At 60.4% G+C, this 18,605-nt stretch overlaps 2 protein-coding genes across 4 annotated transcripts; both read right to left on the bottom strand.

Annotated features, from left to right (window-relative positions):
• Positions 1–1,217: 1,217 nt before the first annotated feature.
• Positions 1,218–11,438, bottom strand: ZDHHC18 (zinc finger DHHC-type palmitoyltransferase 18). Of its 2 annotated transcripts, XM_063177233.1 has the most exons (9): positions 11,191–11,438; positions 9,112–9,272; positions 7,568–7,717; positions 6,743–6,880; positions 6,315–6,363; positions 5,890–5,992; positions 4,557–4,666; positions 3,829–3,928; positions 1,218–2,150 (listed from the first exon to the last, which is right to left on the bottom strand). In XM_063177233.1, exons 1-9 carry the CDS (start codon positions 11,436–11,438, stop codon positions 2,109–2,111), a joined length of 1,101 nt encoding a protein of 366 aa, XP_063033303.1. In that variant the 3' UTR covers positions 1,218–2,108. The 2 variants fall into 2 exon arrangements, with proteins under 2 accessions (XP_063033303.1, XP_063033305.1); XM_063177235.1 differs by lacking the exon at positions 1,218–2,150 and having other exon boundaries at positions 2,630–3,928.
• On the bottom strand, positions 9,156–16,959 carry PIGV (phosphatidylinositol glycan anchor biosynthesis class V). 2 transcript variants are annotated; one of them, XR_010030659.1, is made up of 6 exons: positions 16,792–16,959; positions 15,922–16,031; positions 14,322–14,479; positions 12,560–13,711; positions 11,914–12,473; positions 9,156–9,272 (listed from the first exon to the last, which is right to left on the bottom strand). XR_010030659.1 is itself a non-coding variant. In XM_063177232.1 (5 exons), the coding sequence occupies exons 3-5, from the start codon at positions 14,406–14,408 to the stop codon at positions 12,177–12,179; spliced, it is 1,536 nt and encodes a 511-aa protein (XP_063033302.1). In that variant the 5' UTR covers positions 14,409–14,479; positions 15,922–16,031; positions 16,792–16,959; the 3' UTR covers positions 11,734–12,176. The 2 variants fall into 2 exon arrangements, 1 of the variants encoding a protein (XP_063033302.1); XM_063177232.1 differs by lacking the exon at positions 9,156–9,272 and having other exon boundaries at positions 11,734–12,473.
• Positions 16,960–18,605: the final 1,646 nt, after the last annotated feature.

The raw sequence follows: 18,605 nt of genomic DNA, 5'->3' as shown, positions 1-18,605 counted from the left end.
AAGGCCAGGAAAACACCCCCAGCCTTCACACCGCCTCCTCTGCACCCTGGGATTCAGGAAAAAGGAATTCACCGGGCTGTTCACCCCTTCCTGGCTGAGCCCCTGACATGTGCTGGGTTTGGGGTGCCCAGGGTGCCATCGAGGGGCTCCCGTGGCAGCAGCGTGAGGGTGCCCAGCCCCACCAAGGTGCCCACAGCCCCTTCATGGGTCCCACAGCCCCTCCATGGCCTCCACAGCCCCACCAAGGCCGGCCCCATTCTGTGCCACAGCCCGGTTTGGGCACAGAGCAGCCCCGTTCTGTGCCACAGCCACAGCCCGGTTTGGGCACAGAGCAGCCCCGTTCTGTGCCACAGCCACAGCCCGGTTTGGGCCCAGCCCGGTTTGGGCCCGGCCCGGCCCCATCCTGTGCCACAGCCACAGCCCGGTTTGGGCACAGAGCAGCCCCATCCTGTGCCACAGCCCGGTGTGGGGAGCTCCTGGCTCCCGTCCCCAGGGCTGATGGCACAGCAGCAGGGCCAGCCCTCGGTGGCTTCCCTCGGCTCTGCTCGGGCCTGCCCAGGCAGGAGCCGCTCCCCTCCACCCGCCGAGCAGAGCCAGACGCAGAGTACGCTAAATAGGAGAAACTTTCATTTTGTTACAAAAGTAAAAGGCATAAACAGACGGTGAACCCTACAGGGCTGGGGCAGGCCTGGCTGCCCACTCAGCTCTCAGCCCAGGGAGGCCGCTCAAGGTGCAGGAGCCCCTTCCCCTAAATCCAGAGCCGTGCTGGGATGAGGCTGGCAGGGGAGCTGGCCCGGGGGCTGCAGGATGAACTGACCAGGTACGGATTCCCATCGGGAAAGTCCTGTGGCACACGGACACGGCTTGGAGGGGCTGGGAGGGTTTGGTGCCCCCGGTTTGGCTGTAAATGCTCTGGAGAGGTCCTGCTCCTTCCAAAATCCCCTTGGGACGCCAACCACGACATTTCCAGGCGGGGAGGCACCGGCACCGAGCGCCCAGCGGTGGCCGGGCTCGGCACGGCACGGCTCGGCACTGCGCTCATCCATCGCTCTCCTCGCTGCGGGGGCTCTATGGCTTTGGGCTCCGCTGCCGCCGCCCCGGGGCACGGAGGGACGGAGGGAGGGAGCGGAGGCACTCCGGTGGTCATGGCTGCGGGCTCGGCTCCCGTGGGCGCCCCACGAGAGGCTCAGGCTGCTGCTCATGGCGCTGGATCCGCCCGGAGCGAGGCAGAGCAGAGGGGAGAAGATAAAGAGAGAGTTAGTGCCAGAAATGGAGCTGGGGAGCAGCAGGAGCAGGGTGAGCAGCCAGGCCCACTGGCAGGGCTGGGGCACAGGGAGGAGGGGGCTCAGGAGCCCTCGGGGGGCTGCAGGGAGGGGCAGAGGGGCAGCTCACGGCCCACAGGCGACACATCCCATGCCAAGGAAGGAACTTACCTTGGCCACAGGAGGGGGAACGGGGTGCTGCAGAGAGGAAAACGGGCAGAGGGGCCAGAGGGGTCACCCAGGCCACAGAACGGGTCAGGGATGGGGGTCCAGACCCACCCCAGGGGCCATGGCTCCTCCAAACACCAAAACTCTGCTTGGCTGGGCTTCCCTCACACAGCCACGGCAGGCTGGGCTCCAGGCAGCCCCGGGCTGCAGAGCCCTCTGCCACACGTGTCCCACAGTGTCCCACAGTGTCCCAGTGCCCCACAGTGTCACACAGTGTCCCCAATGTCACACAGTGTCACACAGTGTCACACAGTGTCATACAATGTCCCACACGTGTCCCACAGTGTCACACAGTGTCCCACAATGTCCCACAATGTCCCCATGCAGACCAGGTGGCTCCAGCCCAGCACAAAGCCAGGAAAAACCAAACCTCTCCTCTTGTGGCAAAGCGTTCCTGTGCCCCCTGACCCCCAGCCCTGGCACCGTGCCCCGTGGGTGGGATTCTGGTGGGATGGATGGGACACAGGCATGGCAGCACGGCTGGGATGATGGGCCCTGAGCTCAGAGCTGTCATGCAGTGAGGATGGGTGGCTGCAGTGGTGAGAGGGAGATGGAAGCACTTTCTTACCAGCCAACCCTCAGAAATCAGGGCAAACGTCCGAGGAGGGGCAAATCCCGTCAGGCTGTGCAGGAAATGGCAAAGTCCTGGCAGGCATCCTCCTGGGGAAGACACCAGAGGTTATGCACCTCACACCTGCCACGGGGCCACAGGCTGGCACAGATGGGGCACAGGTGCCAGCTGGAGACAGGACACTGAGGTGACAGCAGCAGGAGGGGATGAGCCCCTGCCCAGCCTGGAAATGTGGGACAGCAAATTCCCTTCACTCCAGAGGAGCCACAGCAGCGCCAGCTGCTGCTCATCCCTCCCTGCAGGAGCTTCCAGGTGAGGCCTGAGCCCAACAGAGTGCAGCTGGCACCTGGGAGATGCCAAACACCGGGACACACCTGCCCCCTTCTGTCTCCAAGGAGGAAATAATCATCCAAGCAGTTAACTCTTTCAAAATAAAGTTTTATTGAGTAACAAAGGAAACTGGTTTAAATAAAAACAGGAAGGAGCCTGGCCCCTGGTACCCCCTCCTCACTGCTCCTCTGCCATCCCCCTGGCACAGGCACTTGCAGAGCACAAAGCACGACGCTGGTGAGCTCAGGGGGCTGGGCTGCCCCCCAGAATGTGCTGCCCCTGCCCGAGGGTGAGACTGGTCTGTGTGATCCAAGGAAACCTGACAGGCAGCACGGCACTGTGAGCCTCTGCCCCGGTGCCAGCGCGCACAGCGCTCCCTGCACAGCACAGAAAATGTTCTACGTAGAAAAAAGTCCTACAAATTGTGCAAAAATATCCAGCAGCTTCGAGTAACACGATTCAAGTATTGCTACAAGGTTTGTGACTCTGCCCTCAGCCCAGGGACACGGAGCTGGCGGCCTGGGTGCAGAGGGTGCTCAGGGATGAGCAGCTGGAACGGTCCCCAGGGCACTGGGGACAGCCCTGGGGACACTCTGCTGCTCAGAAACCCAAACCAAGAGCACACATGAGCTTATCAGAGACCAGCACCCCTCACTGCTTCCTCGTGAAACCCCACCTGGGAGGGAATTCAGGTGCAGTTCAGCAATTCAGGACCCTCAGGAATTCACACACTTTTCTGCTGCCTCTTGGTCTCCCACAGACAGGACACAACCCTGGGGAGCTCCAGCTCCCAGACCTGACCCCTGCAGCCTTGTGCATCTCCTGAGAGTCACAGAGCACAGAGTGTTTCTTCTTCCCTGCTAGAGGAGGGTCCCCTGCCTCGTGTCCTTGCTGCAAAACGTGTCTGACCAACTGGCAGGGCCAAAGCACAGCCCCAGGCAGCACAGGAGCAGCAGGGAGCACCCAGGACATCGTCACCTGCCTCCAGGGGAACAGGGAGTGTTGATGGAGCTCACAGGGGCACCAGGGAGGTGACACCTCCTCCAGCCCAGCCCCGAGTGGGAACCATCTGCCAGTGCCACCTCCCAGCCTTGGCCCATCTCATTCCCAGCAGGAATCACAGCAATTCCCTGGAGCTCAGGGACTGGGGGCTCCTGGGGACCCCCTGTTCCAGCACGAGTCCAAGGGTCCCACAAGCTGTTGGGCTCTGTCAGGCAACACCCCTGACAGGCCACCTCACAGTGAAACAAATGAACAAAAAGTAATAAATAAATGTAAAAAAAGAAGGCAACGCATGGCTCGAGTCTTTGGCAGCTCTGGGTGCCAGGGCTGCCCGCCTGAGGCCGGGCATGAGGCAGGGGAAGGAACTGGCTGGAGCAAGGTGCAGGCACAGCAGGCACTGGGCACATCACAGCACTGCTAGGGAATGCCTCCTACCATGCTGGTGTCAGTTTTGGCTCCAAGGGAAGGGATTTCACTCTTGGGACTGGACGGGGTCCCGACATCTGGCTGGACAAATCCTCTTCTGTCTATCAAACTGCAAAACAGGAAGTTAAGAGCAGTTCAGGGAGCAAGGACTGAACCTGGGAGCTCACAGGCCACAGGGAAGGCTCCTCTCCCAGGAGCTGCAGAGCACAGCACAGGGTTGCTGCCCAGCAGGCCACAGACCCCTCCCATGAGCCACAGACCCCAGCCCATGGGCCACCAAAACCCGAAGGGGAACTGGCCAAAGGGCTTCACAACATGAAAGCACCATGAAAGAGGAACAAACTGGAGTAGAACACTGTTCTCCTCCCCACAACCTCCCAGCCTGGCTCCCTGAATGCACAGACTGACCAGCTCTAAACGGCAGCCCTGCCTTTTGGCACCTCTGAACCCACCACAAAGCCTGGGGACACTGCAGAGAGCAGGGCCTGATACAAAATATAAACCACAAAATATAAACCACACTTTACTGTGCTGCTGTCAGCACCACAGAGTTGCTCCAGGACTCCAGCCTGGATCCCCCAGGGATCCCCACATCCCCAACAGGCCGGGAGCTCCAGGCAGGCTCTCGGAGGTGAGGAGCAGAGCAGGGCCTGGCCCTGCCCAGCTGCCCCATCCTGTCACAAGCTGCAGCTGTCCTGTGCTCTCCCATGGCAGGGGCCAATTCCCAGTGCTCTTACCTGGGGTAGAAGGGTCCACACAGCACTGCACAGCAGTTTGTGAGGATGCTTTTATGGCTGTAGGGATTGGCAAACTCCGAGCCCCTCTTGTTTGACCAGGAGCCCTTGATCTGAAAGGGATGGACAGAGATCAGGAGGGGAAGGATGGAGAGCAGACAGTGACACAACAACAGCGGATCCGTGCAGGGGGGAAGGTTTGTCCCAGAGCACGGGGAGGACACCTGCAGGCACAAACAGCCACGTGCTGCCTCTGCTGAAGTGCAGCCCTGCAGCTGCAGAGCTCCCAAGCCATGCTCTCCCCGTGCTGCACAGCAATGTCACTGCTGCCACCACTGACAGCAATGTCACTGTCACTGCTGTCACCCCTGTCAGCACCTGCCACACCGCCCTGTCCTCCTGCTGCCCTCGTGGTCCCCAGGCTGGCACCCACCAGAGCAGGGCTCTGCTCCCTCAGGCTGCACAAACAAACAGCCAGGGGATTCCCAGCCCAGGGGCTCCTCTGTCCCCAGCCCTGCTCTGAAACTGGCTGTGGCACAGGGGCTGGGCAGCTGCCACAGCTGCCTCAGGCTGCACTGAAGCAGCACCAGCACCTCCACCAGCACATTTCCTCCTCTTGTTTTGCTTCCTCCCCCCAGCTGCAGCACGAGGCTGGAGCCACGGTGCTCCCAGAGCTGGGTACAAGCTGTGAGCTTCACCCACACAGCCCTGAGCAGTTCTGCCACACCTCTGAATGTAAGGTGGAGGGGAAAAGGGAAAAAGCAAAACCAAAAGGGATGCAAACACACTTTCTGCAGTGCTGGAAGCTCCCAGCAAGGATTACAGGTACTTCTGGCCAGAAGGGCGAATTGTGATTCTGAGGATCAGACAGATCCTGCTTTTCCCACTCAGGGCACTCATTTGGTCCTTGGAGCCTGTGCACAGCCCAGATTTGAAGGCAAATCTCATCAGATGTCTGTAGATTGCTTGCTAATTAGAGATGAGGAACTGCCAGACACAAAGGGACGGGCCCAGGGTCTCAGAGGAAACCCGTGGTTACACGGGATGCTGAATTCAGATCACCAAGCTCACACCCAAATACTCCCCTGGGCCAGCCTCCCTTTTTTAATCTCACAACTCCTAATTTTAAGCAAGGCCACAAACAGACTGGAAAAAACACACACGTGATGGCTCTAACTGAGCCACCTGAAAGTGCAGCCGTGGGCACAGGCTGTGTGCTCTGCACTGGGGAATCACAGACATGAAACACTGCACTGGGGCAGCCAAGAATGCCCTGAGAGCTGCTCAGGATGGGTCACAGGCAGCCTGGCAGCAGCACAGGCATCCAGGTACTTACATCTTCGTTCGTCGTCAGGTTGGAGGCGACCAAGTAAGTGTGAAAACCTGAGAGGCCCAAAATGGACCAGACTGAGAAAAAACAAATCACCAGCTCCAGCACAGTGAAACAGAAGTCAAGGAAGTCTCAAGGAACAAAATCATCCTTCAAGGAGAGGCAGAGGACTGTCTGGGGAGGTTTGGGCAAGCTTCCCATTCCCTGAGCTGGCTTGCAGGGATCCACCAAGGCACAGCCTGCTCCAGCTCTTCCCTCTCCACCTAAACCTGCAAACTGGGAAACAACCCACCCTTAGTTCCAGGTAGCCAGGGGACTAAATTACTTTGGGGAAGGGACACCAGGGTGATGTGCAAAGAGCTCCTGGCCCCTCTCTGTCAGTGATTAGCAGCGCAAGGCACCCCGAGCAGCTGCTGCCAGCAGAAGGATATCTCGCAGGGGTTGTCTTCAGAGTGGCCAGGAACCCATCCCTCTGAGAGCCTGCAAAGCAAGAGAGAACAAGGAATGGCATCCCAGCAGCAGCCCTGCCCCTGCAGCCAGAACTCCACCCCGTGGGCTGTGTGGCTGTGTCTGTGTGCTGAGGAACACCTGCAGTCTGGGATGCTGCAGGAATGTCAGTGCAGGGACACGGCTCCAGGAGATTTGGGGCTGGTGGCACCTTCCCTGCCAGGGTAAGAGCAGCTCACCTGCTCTGGGAAGCAAATCCCCTCCCCAGCCCCCAAAGCGCCTCTGCAGCGAGGTGAAGCAGACCTGTGGCACCCTCTAATCCCTGGTGTAACCCCACAGACCCTCCTGTGCCGTGTCCCACGGAGCAGGGAGCAGAGCTGAGCTGCAGCCACAGCCCCCGGGCAGGACTTACGCAGGGTGAGGTGGGTGACGACGCAGGCGAAGATGAAGGCGGTGAGGAAGGACAGGGACAGGATGAAGGCGTAGAAGTAGCGGTAGTTGCGCTTGCCCACGCAGTTGCCCACCCAGGGGCAGTGGTGATCGAACCTCTCTGCAACAAAGGCTCCAGGTGAGGAGGGCTCCTGCCACCCCACACCCAGCACGGAGCACACTCTGCTCAGCCCCCCAGAATGAGGAGCTGCAAACCCATCTGCACCCCGAGGGCAGAAGCCCTGTGCAGCAGTGAGAGGCACAAAGATTCCATGGTGGCTGTACCAGCCTGGCCACGCACACTGAGGAGCCTGCAGCAAACCTCGTGCTTGTTTACAGAACCCTCCTCCCAAAACCAGGGAAAACAGAGCCAGGGAGTCTTGGATGTGCTGCCCCTTGCCCTGAGACACTGCACTAGTGCTGCTTCCAATTTAAATGCAAAGGAGACAGACTATGCAGTATCCTGTTTCATAATCCTTCAGGAGAAGCAAAAAGCAATGTGTCCAGGAACACAGGTGACAGGACCAGTGACAGGACCAGAGGGAATGGATGGGGCTGTGTCAGGGCAGGGGCAGGCTCGATATTGGGACAAGGTTCTTCCCCAGAGGGTGCTGGCACTGCCCAGGCTCCCCAGGGAATGGGCACAGCCCCAAGGCTGCCAGAGCTCCAGGAACATTTGGACAGCGCTGCCAGGGATGGCCAGGGTGGGATTTTGGGGTGTCTGGGCAGGGTCAGGAGGATCAGTGGTGCCTGTGGGTCCCTCCCAGCTCAGGACACCCTGTTTGCTGCCCAGCTCAGCCCTGCTCACCCACGCAGTTGTCGCAGACACTGCAGTGCGAGGTGCGCGGCGGCCGGAACATCTTGCAGGTGTAGCAGTACTTGAGCTTCACCACGTACTTGTTGATCACCACCTCCATGGTGCGGGCTGGGGGACGGTATGTGGAGCTGCCCATGCTGTCTGCAGGGACAAGGAGGGACACTCACAGCCCTGTGCCACCTCCCAGCGGGGGCAGGGGTTGGCACACGCTCTCCTGGCTTTAACAGCGCACAGGATTTGTTGCAGGGTAGGCAGCCAAGAGCTGCAGTCAGCTCCAGCGTTATTTATGGCCTGTCTTTGTTCAGTGCCGATGCTGCTGGGATGCCAAGAGGAAGCAGTGAGCGCCCAGTGCTGTGGAACATCAAGCAATTTACAAACAGTGAGTGTGAAGCAGCAGCCCAGGAACACCAGCTCATCTCTGCGCGTCCAGCAGGTCACACCAGGCAGCCTGGCTGTGCAGGCACGTGTGGCCCTGCCACAGGAGCATCCCTGGCACTGCCAGCACACAGCCTGTCCCCCCACAGCCTGCAGGGACTCGCCTCCATCACTGTGGGGAAGGACAGCAGCAGGTCCCGAGTGCTCCAGTAGATTCCCTGGAATCTGACATGTTTGTGTTCATAGCACAAGAGGGTTCCTCCTCCTCCAGGTTTAAACTGAGGATTTTTAGGGGCATTGCAAGTCACATCTCTGTGTGCTGGCACTCCGTTATTCCCTGGGGGCTGGAGACTGTTCCTGTACACAGCAAGAGCTGGAAACCCCTGGTATCATATTTGCAGTTTTGGGGGTTATTCCTTTTAGTCACTCCCAAAAAAGTACCTTTCCAACTGTGAGGAATTCTTTGAAAACAGTGATGCAACAGCGAGCATGTTAAGAGGATAATAAGTGGATTATATTAGCAGTAACAGCTGGCACATCAGGCAGCATCTGCAGCCAGATTACTGCTTTAGGCCCTTATAAATAGAAACATGGATCACCACTCTGGGGGATATTTAAAAACCATCTTTAAAGTCAGATGTAGAATTACTGCCTTGCATCTGTCTTCAGCGGGACAGATTCAAGCTGTGTCACATCAGCTCTGCTAAAGCATTTGCTCCAACCTGTCACATCAACAACGTCCTGAGCTCCTGGATGCAAACACCTCCTTGGCTGTCCCCAGACCAGCGTGACAGAGCAGTTTTCAGAAGAGGACAAACATCAGCCTACTCTAAAGAACACCTTGCAGCACAGCAGGCTCAATGGCAATATCAAAAAGCATTAATTGTCCTTCAACTCTGCTGCCTGGGAAAAAGCTGGGACTGGACAGGAGCAAAAAGCAGCTGAGCTGCTCTGCAGATCCTCTCTGAGGCACTGCCAGAGGAGCTTACTGCACCTCTCATCACGACTGGTAAACACTGTCAAGCCCCACAATCTGATACTCTGGATTTTTCTTCCACCTGGACAAACCCAAAGGAGCCAAGACCCAAAGAAGGGGCCTCACTGAGCCTGGAAGGTGCACAGACACACACAGAACTAAACACAGGGACCAGAGCTCTCACCAATTCGCCTCTCCAGGTCCGCAGCCTCGCTGGGGGTGGCTCTGGGCAGGATCCCTGGGTCCCTGAAGCTCGTCTGGAGCAGGCAGCTGATGACAAAGAAGAAGAGGACGGCGGCGATGATGGGGATGGCCAGGGTCAGGTGACTGGCAAGGAAGGGGCAGCTGTTGGAAGATAAATAAAATGGAATTGTTATCAATCGTTGCACAGACCTGCTGTCAGCTGGGACATCACGCCTTGACTATCACGGGGCAGTGGGCTCAGCAGCCAGCCTGGGGCTGGTGTGATCACACCCCACACCAGGGCAGCTCTGTTACCCACAGGCAGCAGCTGAGGACAGCAGAGGACACAACCCTGCACACACAGAGCCACTGTCCCCTCCTGCAGAGCACCCAGAGCCAGCACATGATGATGGGCTGCCCCAGCCCCGAGGGCTGCAGGCAGTGCTCAGGCTCTGCAGCAATCTGAGAGGATTAAGCAACTTTTGTTTCACCTCCCCAGCTCAGCTGTCCAGAACAAAGCACCCACCAAGCAACAAAACCCCTTCAGTCCAAGCCTGAGCCCCTCAGACATGCACAGAAAGGTCAGTGAAAGGAGAGATGTGAGCCTGTTGTCAGCCCTTTCCTGAGAGAACCTCCAGAGCCCACTCTGCCCCACTAGGGAACAACAATCACACAAATCATAGAATCCCCAAATGGTTTGGACCTTAAACACCATCCCATGCCACCCCTGCCATGGCCAGGGACACCTTCCACTGTCCCAGGCTGCTCCAAGCCCTGTCCAGCCTGGTCTAGGACATTTCCAGGGATCCAGGGGCAGCCCCAGCTGCTCTGGGCACCTGTGCCAGGTTTTCCCACAGAAACCATGAAATGCAGACACAGACAGACGTATTTGCTGTACACCCAGCAAACTGGAGCCTGTGCCACAGAGGCATCCTGCAAAAATAACAACTTGGGAGAGCCCCAGGGCACCCTCAAGCACGAGAGGGTGACTCGGCAAGAAGGGAGGCAGAGCAGATGTCCTGTGTGCTCTGCCCGGAACACAAAGCCCTCACTGTGCTGAGCTGCCCGTCGGCCCCCGACCTGGCATGGAGCTGTCAGGGCACGGATGATGCTGAGAAAGGGTTTTTCCATCGGGATGCCGTGCCTGCCTGCCGCAGCTGCCTGTCCCTTGCAGCTCATCTGACTCCTCGGAGCCTCTAATCCGATCAAGCGCTTTCATCTCCCCACCAGCAGGCTGGGGCAGCTCTGCTCCGAGCCTCGCAGGGATAACGCCGAGACCCAAAGGCAGGCGCGGCTCCCCCTGCTCCAGGGAAAAGCGGCTCCCATCCCTCCCGGGACAGAGACAGGCAGGACACCGGAACCCTCCGAGGCGTGAGGAACCCAGGGTGCTCCTTCCCCAGCCCCCAGGGCAGCACAGGACACACCGGGATGCTCCTGGCTCTCCCCTGCCTCGGGCTGCAGGAGCAGGGAGCTTCCCTGGACCAGCTTCCAAAGGAAAGGAAAGATGCAGCTCCCGATTCCCCAGACTGTGCTGCACAATGGGGGCCCAGCTCCAGTGCAGACCCTCCAGGTGGGACCCCAAAGGGCTTCACCATTTAGAAGAAACACTGCTCCTAGATCTCAGCGGTGGACAAAGCCCACGAGCCTTGGGGGTTTCCTGGGTGCAATTTCGGGCCAATTCTCTTCTTGGGAGCAAAAGGGGAGACCTGCGGGCTGTATTAAAAGGCCAGGGGGGCATCCTAGGGGGACGTTAAACCCCTCCCTGGGGCCAGACTGAGCAAACAAGGCGCAGAACGACCCCTGCCCACCACAAACACACCTGGGCACAGGTGATGGGGCAGTGACTGCAGCAAAGGGGCTCTGGGGGCTGTACCGTGGGGAAGGGCAGCGGGCAGCAGGGACAGCGGGGATCCCAGGGGAATAGGGGACCCCCAGCCCACCTCCCTCCGGCCCGGGGCCAGCGTGGGGTGCAGCTAACCCCGGCAGGCCCTAACGGGGGGACAAGCAGCCGCAAGGGGCGGCCCCGAGGCGCGGAGCCCGCACGGCTCCGGGGCGCCGAGCCCGCCGGGCCCACACTCACTCGAAGGCGAAGAAGAGGCCGCTGGTGGCCAGGATGAGGCCGAGCGTGAGGGCGAAGACGCCGCTGTGCCGCGCCAGCATGAGGCGGCCGCCGCAGTAGAAGCGGTTGCGGCCCGGGAACACCTCCCACTTCCTGCGGGGCCGCCGCGCCGCTCCGGCCGGCGGGGCCGCGGCCGCCGGCCCGTCCGGGCCCGGGCCTGGCGTCGCCGCCGCCCCGGGCGAGATCTGCCGGTACTCGCAGTCCTTCATGGCCGCGCCGCGGCGCCCGGAGCCCCGGCCCGGCCCCGATCCCGGCCCGGCCCCGCCGGTCCCGCCCCGAGCCCCGGCCCGGCCCCGATGCGGGCCCGGCCCCGCCCCGCCGCACAGCGCCCCCTGCCGGCCCCGCCGCCACACCGGGAGCGCAGCGGGCCCGGCCCGGCACCGAACCCGGCACCGGAACCCGCGATCCCGACTCGGACCCCGGGCCCGGCCCCTGCCCCGAGCCCGGTCCGGCGGAGCGGGTTGACCGCTTGTCCGGTAACTTTCACGTTTATTGGGGTCGTGCATGTGCTCCCGCAGCGCCCGCCACCCCCGCCGTGCCCCTGCCCAGCCTGGCTCGGAGCCCGGAACCGGCACCATGGAAAAGGAACCGGAACAGTCTGAGCAGCTCAGGGCAGCTGGACCCTCCCTGCCGTGCCCACAGCACATCCCAAATCCATCAGAGCATCCCCCCGCAAATCCGCACCTGCCGTCATCCCCCCGGGAGATGCAGGAGCCCAGGTGTACTCCCCATCCCAGACAGGGGATGGGAATTTTGGCCGTCAGCAATGCCAGCTGAGCGGGGCAGGATGCTGCAGCATCACACCACGGAGAACATCCCGCCTGGGAAGTGGTACTGGAGGAGTAACGCCTTTGTAACTGCAAGGACAGCGTCACCGCAGCCACCTCAGGCTTTCAGAGCAGCTGAGTTTCAGTTCTGAGCAGTGCCTGCCCCACTTCTGGCCTGTGCTACGTCCACGGGAGGAAGTTGCAGTGCAGGACCAGCCCCAGCAGCCAGTAGCCCAGGAAGAACCCCAGGATGCTCTTGCTGAGGGGGGTGATCGATCGCCAGTTCAGCAGCAGCCTCACAACGGGGTTGTCCGAGGTCCCTTTCCCACAGGAACTGTGAAATTTACCCAGAGGAGGCTTCCCAGAGGCTGGGTTATCAGTCCCTGTGCTCCAGAGTAAAGGTTCGTGCTCCAAAAGCAGGTGAGCTGAGAACCAGTACAGGATGGGCGAGGAGGAGCCAAGGAACCGGGTCAGCACCTGGGGACGACAGGCAGAGGAGAAATCACCCAAACTGCTGTGCTGTCACTGCCCCAGCCCCTGGACGAGGAATCCCCCCGTCCTACCTGCACGTGCATGCAGAAGAACCCGAACGCCAGCAGGGCTGTGCTGTGCACCACGTACACAAAGGCAGCAGGGCCACAGAATCCATCTCTTGCCTTTCCCCTCTCTTCAGCCTTGCTCCTCACTAGACCAAGAGTCAGGCAGTGCCGGGGGTTTGCGGTGACGTAGGTCCAGGCAGCCCACGAGCACAGAAGGGTGACAGGCAGAGCAAGCAGGAAATTTGGGATCTGCCTGAGCTCAAAGTACCTTAGAAAGCCCACGTTCCAGTAAGCGTCCTGGATGTAGGAATAGACCAGGGGGAAGCGCTGGGAGCACCAGGGGGGTTTGGCCTCACCCACGCCTGCCACACGATAGCCCTTGTCCCGTGCCAGCTGCAGCAGTGCCTCGGGGACAGCCTGCGCCAGGCCCGTGCTGGGCTTGCAGAACCTCACGTAGGCGTAGTACTGGAACAAGGCAAAAGGCAGGGAAATCCCGGCACACACCAGGGCTGCCGAAGCCACCAGGCCGAGGGCCTGCTTCCACAGCACAGGCAGCTCCCTCAGGGACACCGCTGTGCCCTGCAGCTGCAGCACGAAGCGCCTGACGCTCGAGTAGAGCACGAAGCCGGCATTGACCAGCCCGTTGGCGCGGGCCCCGGCAGCCAGGGCGAAGAGCAGCGCGCTGAGCCAGCGGCGCCCCTTCTCCAGCTGCCACATGGCGCCGAAGGCCAGCGCGGCGAAGGCGCTCTCCGAGTAGGCCGCGGCCATGAAGACGCCGGCCGGGCTGAGGGAGAAGAGCAGCGCGGCCAGGAAGGCCTGGCGGGGCCTGCGCAGCACGGCCCGGCCCAGCGCCAGCAGCGCGGCCGCCGCCAGCACCGCCAGCAGCGCGTTGAGCAGCGCGGCCGCCAGCAGCAGCCGGCCCCGGGGCTGCAGCGGCACCGGGCACGGCAGCAGCGCCGCCAGCAGCCGCAGCCCCAGCGGGAAGAGCGGCAGGAAGGCGCAGTTGTGCTCCAGCAGGTAGCCGCGCTCGGCGATGAACAGGAAATGCTCGGCGTCCCAGCGGCCCAGCCCGCCCAGCAGCCGCTCCAGCAGCGCGTCCCACGGGCCCCGGGCGCCCGACCGCGGCGGGGAGAAGGCGTCGGCAGCGTGGTCCGGGATCAGCGCGTTAAACACGGCCTGGAAAACAAGGGGAGTGCGGGGCTGGAGGCTGGCAGAGATGGCAGACAGGGCTGCAGGCTGGCAGAGATGCTCCTGGCACTCCAACAAGGGGTGAGGGTGGCACCAAGGCCGGAGCCCAAATGCCCACGAGGCTGTGAAAAGGTGCACACACAACCCTTTTGGAGTGTTTGCATCTCAACAGAATAACGCTCTGGGATGCAGCATGAATCCCTGCAGAAGTGGCCAGGGAAAGCTGCTCACGGCTATGATTGGGCTCTGTGCTGGCTGTCACAACCAAGCTCTCCCATGCTCAGAGCAGGATGTCTCTGGAAATAAGACTTGGGAGGAATGTACAGGAGGAGATTATTGTTCCTCTTCTGTGGATAAACACACTTTGAGCCAAACCAGCGTCTTGCAGCAGCAGCATGAAAACACAGCAAGTCACGAGGAAATTAATGCAATTTTACTTAACAGCAACCTGTAAGTTGGCTGTGGACAGTCTGTTGGCTCTCCAGAGAGGAAGATTTCCCCATTGTGCAGAAGCAGCTCACGGGTCTCTGGGGTACAGCAGGGAGGATCTGGGAGCAGCAAACCCCAGCAGAGCTCCCTGGCTGGAGGATGGACTTGCCTGCAGCAGCAGCGCCAGGGCCCGGCAGCGCAGCGCGAACCACACCACCTCCCGGAGCTGGGGGTCTGCCCTGCTCCACAGCTCCATCCCACGGCCAGGAACCGCCTCGGGAGGTCACCGCGGCCAGGGGAATCCTCCTTCCAGTTCGGGAAACCTGGCTGGGTGAACACAGAGGACAAAGAAAGGGATTTCTGTCAATTTTGTACCTTTATTTACTATCAGGCACTTGAAAGGTGCAAGTCTCTGTCAACAAGAAAGTCGCTTCTGGAAGAGATCAGGGATCTGGGAGATAATGCAGAGACCTCTTTGATACTGTTCCTACTGAAAAAAACATCCCTGACTTGTTAAGCTTGGCCAAGACACTGAGGGAGAGAGGCTATGGCATGTTCTCTGAGCCCGGGCTGGGGTAAATCCCTGGAGCAGACAGGCTGCTCAGCTGCCTCAGCAGGAGCTCCAGCAGCTGGAGCCAAGCATCCTCACACGCATCCAGTGCCAGTGAATGGGATCTAAGCCTCTTTTTCTTGGAATGGAGACAGAATTCCTGTGGACTGTGAGCGTAACCCCCGTGTGAGCAGTTGCTGAGTGGGGCTGCCAGGAGCTCCCTCCTCTCTGCTGCTCCCTGTTTGCCCCTGGGAAGCCAGGAATGGATTTACTCAGCTGGTTCCATGGCAGCAGAGCAGGGTGGAACTCAGGCACACAGCACAGGCAGCACACAAACTCTGTGCCACCACCTGCAATTCTCCACTATTTTGGCAAAGCTCCTGGCACTTGTCTGCTGGGCACATTGCACATTTTCAATCCAGCTGTCCACCTCCTCCCTGCAAAGCTCCCTGAGGGACTTCAGCCTCTCTGTTCAGTGCCTGCATGTCCTGGGTGCCGTGGTGGCCCAGCTCTGATCCCCTGGCCCTGAACCATGGGAGGCAGGCAGGATCTGCTCTGCAGCTCTTTAAGATAAAACATTTCTTCCGTTGGTTCCCCAGCCACCAACTGCTGATCAGTTAGAGAAACACACAGCCCACAGCTCTCGCTGGCTGCCATGACACCACATCCTGCCCTTCTGTCTGCTCCAGCCCTCTGCAGCACACAGAGAGCCCCAAATCCACCGCTCCACAACCTAAAATCACTGACATTTCCCTCGTGCCATCGTGGAGAGAAAACCCTGCCAGGCTGAACCTGCACGAGAGGGCAGAGAGCAAATCATCAGCAAGGCAAAAACCAAGATCCAGACCGGCTCACTGACAGCTCCAATCCCCAACCACAGGGTTTTGCTTCCTATTTAACCACTAATAAAAGTTTTGGGGTTGCTCCTATTCCCCCTGTGCTCCCCAGCACTCACAAAGCAACTGGTGGGAGGCACATTCTCCTGCATCACGAAGCTGTGACGTTATTTTAAGCGAGGGGACACTTCAACCCAGCTGTAAACCCTTTTAAAGCACATTCACAGCTGCAAATCCTATTAAAGCACAGCGGCAGAAATTGTCCCGGCACTTTAAATATAGTTTTTTTTTCAAAAAGCAGAGAAAAAGCCTCGCCTGAATGTGCCAAGAGAGCTCAAAGCAAACAGCTTTAAAAAGCCTGTTCCTGTCACGACGCAGCACACCTTGTGACAGAGCGAAGCCTTCAAAAGAGCTGCAGCCCACAAGCCCCGTTTGGATCCAGAACGCAGCGTCGGGAATGGCTCTGCCCCAAAAATCCTGTGGGAAACGGCACCTGCACGAACACAAAAAGGAGAGGGAGAAGGGCGTTAAAAATACTCCAGCAGAAAAGCGTGCAAAGTCTGATTTAAAGATGTTTTCCTCTCTGGGTGCTGCGCTTCCCTTGGCTCTCAGCTGCGAATCAGAAGTTTTCCAAACTTCTCGGTTTGGAAGCGGCGCTGAGAGGGGGATGCGGGCAGGGCCGGTGCAGGAGCGCGGGACGGGAGCGGCGGCTCCGGGCAGCCGCAGTGCGGGGCAGGGACCAGCCGGGGGCAGCAGCCGCCCGCCACAGCGGCAGGTCCGGGATGATGCTGCTGCCGGATCCTCAGCACGGTCCGGGCACCGGCACCTCCCCAGCCTGCCGTGAGACTCAATAGACCCTCCAGACACGTTCTAAACCCCTTCTAAGCAGGACGATTTTGGAATTCCCGTCTGCCTGGTGCTGTTCCTGCGGGCCTGGCGCTCTCGGCCATCCCTGCTGCCCGCTCCGGCTGCGGCAGCGCTGCCCTGGGTCTGGGTGCGAACGGGAGCGGGTCTGTCCCCGGCAGCAGCGCACGGGTGAACGGAGCCCGCTCTGGGTCAGAGGCCAGGGAGGGACAGCTCCCGTTAAACTGAGGAGCGGCCGGACACGGGAGGGGGCACGGACCGACCGGCCCCGGGCACACGGGGCTGTCCCGGGCCGCCTCCGGCCCCGCCGGTGCCGCTCCTGCCGCCGCCGAGGCCGCACGGCACTGCCCGGACACGCACCCCGCCCGACCCGGCCCCTCCGGCCTCACCGTGCGGCTCCTGCCGGTCCTGGGGCCGGGCTGAAGGCGGCGGGGACCCCGGCTCCGGTCCCGCTCAGATCCCGATCCCGTTTCCGGCCCCAGTCGTGGTTCACATCCCGGTCCCGGTCCCGGTCCCTGTTCAGATCCCGGTGCCGGTTCCGGTCCCGCAGCGCCCCCTTGCGGAGATACAGAGGGAGCAGTGCCCGCCCCCCCCCCCGCGGCGCATGCGCGGCCCCCTGGCACCGCCCACTGGCCCTTGCGCGCGCAGCTTCCGGCCTCGCCCGTTCCGGCGGCGCGCGCGTGCGGGGAAGGGGCGGGCGGGGGAGCCGGGCCGGGACCGGAACCGGGGCTGGAAACGGAACAGGCCCAGGGCTGTGTCCCACCCGCAGCAGCACAAGCTCCTGGGGCGGCAGGGCGGGCCCGCGGGAGCCGCGCCCTGCGGGGTGTCGGAAGGGCACGGGGGGACGGCCCTCGCTCCCAGCCCCGCGGGCGGGGCGGCCAGAATGCCAATCCCTCACGATCTGCAGCCGAATCGTTCCATTCCTAGGGCAGTTCGTTACACGCCTCTCTCTGACCCGACCTCTCTGCCGTTCCCCGTTTCTGCCAGCAAAGGGGAAAACTTGAGTTCTGCCGGAGCCCTCAGTGAAGTGCTCAGGGTTCAGCCCGGCCCGAATCCACCCGGGGCTGAAGGAGAAACCATTAAGGAGCCCTGAGCGCTTTCACTGGGCATCAGCCTTGGAAGAACTCACCTTTTCTTTGCTGGCAAAAAATGGGGAACGGCAGAGTGACTGGAGTCCAGAAGGAATTCCTGGGATGGAAGGATTTGGGTACAGATCGGGCCCAAAGCACCAAGGGTTTGAACTGCAGGCAGGTGTGGCTCCCCCAGTGCCACGCTGTTCTCATTTTACTCATTTCTCATCTCTGCCCTTCATTTCACAGTTTGAGAAGTGCCCAGGGGCTGTGGCTGTGCCCACACAAGTGACAGGGAGCAGAATTCCTCTCCTTGGATCAGCTGGGTGCAGAATTCTGGTGAAATGGGCCTTGAGGAGCACTCCTGCCTCTCCTCCCTCCCAGCCGTGAGCCATTCATTACCTGCCTCCAGGTCACTGCTGGCTCCTTTCTGTCCAGGAAAAGCAGCAGAACTCCCACCTGCTTTCATCAGGTTCAGCTCCTGGAACACACAAGGGACTGTCAGGGCAGCTGGGGGTGCCCTGGAGTCCGGCAGAATCCTGGGTGCCAGCGTTTCCCAAAGCCAAGGAAGCCCAGCACGGTTCCTGCCTTCTGAGCAATCCTCTGAAGGACTCTCCTGACAGGAGCAGCTCCCACCACTCCTGCTGACAGACAAGACTTTCCAGGAAAAAGCTCTTTGATTTTGGCACAGTCGCTCCCAGGAATCTGAAGTCTGAGGAATGAAGGCTCTGGGAACTGAGAGCTCCTGAGGAGAGGACTGGGAAGATAAAACAAGGGGAATTTCTGAACAAAAATGACGTTTGCCTTTAAAAAAAGCTGTTTTTCCTTTAATGAGCAGTTCCAGCTACCCGACTTGCAGCATCCACTGAGGACAGAGCCTGGGGCTAAATGAAATACCTGCTTCCACAGCCCTGAAACTGCAGATCCTCATCCAGAGAGCCTGAGCTTGGCTACTTGCTGCAGGAAAGCCTGGGAGCTCTGTCTGCTGGAAAGCCCCGGCTCGGGAGGAAGTCAAGAGTCTGTGCCACGCTCCCAAGAAAATGTGAAAAATGCGAGGGGAAGGAAAATTTTCCATTTTACAGAGCTGGGAGGGAGCTGCCTCCCTTCCCTCCCTGGCAGCCACAGCTTCACCT

Source organism: Melospiza melodia, chromosome 27, assembly GCF_035770615.1.
Source record: "Melospiza melodia melodia isolate bMelMel2 chromosome 27, bMelMel2.pri, whole genome shotgun sequence".
Taxonomy (NCBI): Eukaryota; Metazoa; Chordata; class Aves; order Passeriformes; family Passerellidae; genus Melospiza; species Melospiza melodia.
This window is presented reverse-complemented; position numbering and strand designations above follow the sequence as displayed.

What these genes read in the sequence shown, in the direction of transcription:
- ZDHHC18 (XM_063177233.1), bottom strand. Translation starts at nt 11,438, where the DNA reads ATGAAGGACTGCGAGTACCGGCAGATCTCGCCCGGGGCGGCGGCGACG. An exon ending in TGTCTGCGACAACTGCGTGG is followed by an intron (nt 6,881 to 7,567) that starts GTGAGCAGGGCT and finishes CCTTTGTTGCAG; the next exon opens with AGAGGTTCGATCACCACTGC. An exon ending in TGTGGACCCTTCTACCCCAG is followed by an intron (nt 3,929 to 4,556) that starts GTAAGAGCACTG and finishes CCTGTTTTGCAG; the next exon opens with TTTGATAGACAGAAGAGGAT.
- PIGV (XM_063177232.1), bottom strand. Translation starts at nt 14,408, where the DNA reads ATGGAGCTGTGGAGCAGGGCAGACCCCCAGCTCCGGGAGGTGGTGTGG. An exon ending in CCCTGGCGCTGCTGCTGCAG is followed by an intron (nt 13,712 to 14,321) that starts GCAAGTCCATCC and finishes CTTGTTTTCCAG; the next exon opens with GCCGTGTTTAACGCGCTGAT. An exon ending in TCTTCTGCATGCACGTGCAG is followed by an intron (nt 12,474 to 12,559) that starts GTAGGACGGGGG and finishes TGTCGTCCCCAG; the next exon opens with GTGCTGACCCGGTTCCTTGG.